The sequence below is a fragment of the Verticillium alfalfae genome, genomic scaffold, assembly GCF_000150825.1.
Source record: "Verticillium alfalfae VaMs.102 supercont1.4 genomic scaffold, whole genome shotgun sequence".
Taxonomy (NCBI): domain Eukaryota; kingdom Fungi; phylum Ascomycota; class Sordariomycetes; order Glomerellales; family Plectosphaerellaceae; genus Verticillium; species Verticillium alfalfae.
In genome coordinates this window covers 353,770-356,744 of record NW_003315035.1, presented here as the reverse complement: position 1 = coordinate 356,744, position 2,975 = coordinate 353,770, and the positions used below count along the sequence as shown (strand labels likewise).

General features: G+C 55.6%; 2 protein-coding genes across 2 annotated transcripts; one reads left to right on the top strand and one right to left on the bottom strand.

Annotated features, from left to right (window-relative positions):
* Positions 1–85: 85 nt before the first annotated feature.
* On the bottom strand, positions 86–175 carry VDBG_03520 (conserved hypothetical protein; the record flags this gene model as incomplete). Its single annotated transcript, XM_003005521.1, has 1 exon — positions 86–175. One exon carries the CDS (start codon positions 173–175, stop codon positions 86–88), a length of 90 nt encoding a protein of 29 aa, XP_003005567.1.
* A 1,762-nt stretch (positions 176–1,937) lies between these two features.
* VDBG_03519 (DNA-repair protein rad2) lies at positions 1,938–2,922 on the top strand (the record flags this gene model as incomplete). Its single annotated transcript, XM_003005520.1, has 2 exons — positions 1,938–2,603; positions 2,662–2,922. 2 exons carry the CDS (start codon positions 1,938–1,940, stop codon positions 2,920–2,922), a joined length of 927 nt encoding a protein of 308 aa, XP_003005566.1.
* Positions 2,923–2,975: the final 53 nt, after the last annotated feature.

The window sequence follows — 2,975 nt, the reverse complement described above, 5'->3', positions numbered from 1 at the left end:
CGTGAAATCGAAAGCCTTGTTTTGATCAACATAACTATGTAAATTGGTCAATCTCCACTCCGGTGTTAGTTGACTCAAAAGCTGCTCACCCAGGCTCAAAATGGACCTTGAGTTCGTTGACGTAGGGGGCAATGTAGGTGCACCGCGCATTGGCGGCCAAAACGGCCTGTTCCATGCAGAAGAGGGTGGTGGCCAGGGTTGCGACACGGTTCGCCGGGATATCGTCGTTCTCAAGGATGCGACAGGCCCCCAATACCTTCGAAGGTGCCAGGAATCTTAATACAAACCTTCTTTGTATCGAACGTCGGATCGACCCGGGAAAAGATGTCAACAATACCTCGACATCAAGTCAGCCCAAATTGACCGATTTCTTGGGGCAGCCATCATAGCTTACGTTTTGCGTTTCTGTATGTTTTCTTGGTCGAGTACGCCCAATATGGGTTCGTTTGGATGTGGAGGAAACCAGTCACATAGGGTGCGAATTGAATGGAGAGCCGAACCATCTATAGGCGTGAGCATTTAGGCGCTGGACCAACAGCGGCAGATGGATAGGCTCGAATACCATGATCTCGACCGCGAATGTAACCGGATCACCTCCAGGAACAGCCGAGGGCAGCCACGCCAGAGCATCTCGTGCAGATTGCCGGATGAGCTGTTCGTGAATGAGGGTACCATCAGACGCAGTGCGAGCGAGCTCCCCTGCAGCGATAGCCTGAGGTCTGTCAATGAGAGATCTTCAGGATTCAATGCTTGGAGAGTCCGACCTGATTGGAAGTGACATCCACGAAGGGACCGAGCTCTTTGGCCACTTTGTACTTGTCAGTTCAGGCTCCATGGCACTGGCGGACGTAGGGATCTCACCTTGGACGTCAAGCGTGTCACAGCTGATCTTGCTCGCCTTGCGAAGGTCTTCGAGCTGAGAAGGCATGGCGTGTCACAACGATGGTATAATATTCCAGATTCTTCAGTCAAGGAGAATGCGGACGCATGGTGGGAGCCAAAGGATATGATGGCGAGCGGGGAGGTGCAAATGCCGTCCAACGATGGAGCCAGCACGGGTGTGGATGGGTACTTGGAAACCCGACGGATAAATTGGTAGGGAGCCTCTCATGCCGGCCGGCCGGTGTCCTGTGCCAACTACCGCAATGTCTCGACTCATATGATCGCTGTTCCGACATGATGCTGGTAGCGCTGATTCGGTGGCTGTTGTGAGTATGTGTCAGGGACCTGCACGCAAACGCGAGCGTTTGGAGGTGCAGGACCCATAAGCTGACGACCCAGTCGTCGTGAAGTATCGCGGTATGGCGACGCGCATTCGCGGACAGAGGCCGAGACCGGCCGCTGACCGGTCCCCAGATGTATTCTCCGGACGACCCGCTATTTGAGGCGAGATAGGATGGTATCCGAAGGATTGGTCTACAGCTGCGGCGCAACACCCAAGAGTAGAGTCAACGTAAGACAGAATCCAAGGTAGATTCTGAGCGGGTTTTCAGAAGGCGTTTGGTACTTCACCTTGAACTCCACAGTTCACAACGACAGGGGAGGTCCCTGACTGATGGAGGTTCCCAGTGTTGACAGTGGGCAGGGCCGATGGCTGCACCTGCCGCCAGGCGTAGAGATGCACCCAGCAGCTGCTGCTCGTTAAAGAGCTTTCCCGTTTCCGCGTCTGATTCGTGTCAGCCACCGCGTCAGGACCGCGTCAAGCTCTTTCCCCAAATCGACCGTCACCATTTCCTTCTGCCCACCCTCTTTCCACAACCACGCGCAAACCTGCATCGGCTGCCCGGAGCTGAAGAAACTCTGCTTCTGTCGACTACACTTCCAGGTCCTTCATCTACCGATGACTGTGAAATAATACTCGAAAACCTCAGCACAGCGACGCAGCAGCTCCCACGACGACACAAACTCGATAACCCACTCCGACACTCTCTTCCGCGATGGGTATCAAGAACCTGTTCCAAATCCTCAAGGAGGAGGCTCCCGACGCTATCAAGGAGGGCGAGATCAAAAACCAGTTCGGACGAAAGGTGGCCATTGATGCGTCCATGTCGATCTACTCCTTCCTCATCGCAGTGCGGTCGGACGGCCAGCAACTGATGAACGAATCAGGCGAGACGACCTCGCACCTGATGGGCATGTTCTATCGTACACTGCGCATGGTCGACAATGGAATCAAGCCTCTTTACGTCTTTGACGGCGCACCACCCAAACTCAAGTCGGGTGAGCTCGCCAAGCGATTCCAGCGCAAACAAGAAGCCAAGGAGGGGCTCGAGGAAGCCAAGGAGACGGGCACAGCAGAGGATATTGAAAAGTTTTCGCGACGAACGGTGCGCGTGACACGCGAGCACAATGCGGAATGCCAGAAACTGCTGAGGCTGATGGGCGTGCCGTTCATCATTGCGCCCACGGAGGCCGAGGCTCAATGCGCCGTCCTGGCCAAGGGCGGCAAGGTGTACGCTGCCGCGAGCGAGGACATGGACACCCTCACATTTGAGACGCCCATCCTGCTGCGCCATTTGACATACAGTGAGCAGCGCAAGGAGCCGATTCAGGAGATCCATCTCGACAAGGTCATGGAAGGGCTCGGCATGGAGCGCAACCAAGTACGTTGTTCTCCTCGGGGACATGGCCAAGTTTCGGACTCTGCTGACCTGTGGCTAGTTTGTTGACCTCTGCATTCTTCTGGGCTGCGATTACCTCGATCCGGTGCCCAAAGTCGGCCCCAGCACGGCGCTCAAGCTGATCCGCGAGCACAAGACACTCGAAGGGGTGGTGGACTATATCAAGAATGATCCCAAGAGCAAGTACACGCTGCCGGAGGACTGGCCATTTCGCAGACGCGCGCGAACTGTTTCTCAACCCAGACGTGCGACCGGCAGACCACCCCGACTGCGACTTCAAGTGGGAGAAGCCGGACATTGAGGGCCTCGTGACATTCCTTGTGACGGAGAAGGGTTTCTCTGAGGACCGCGTGC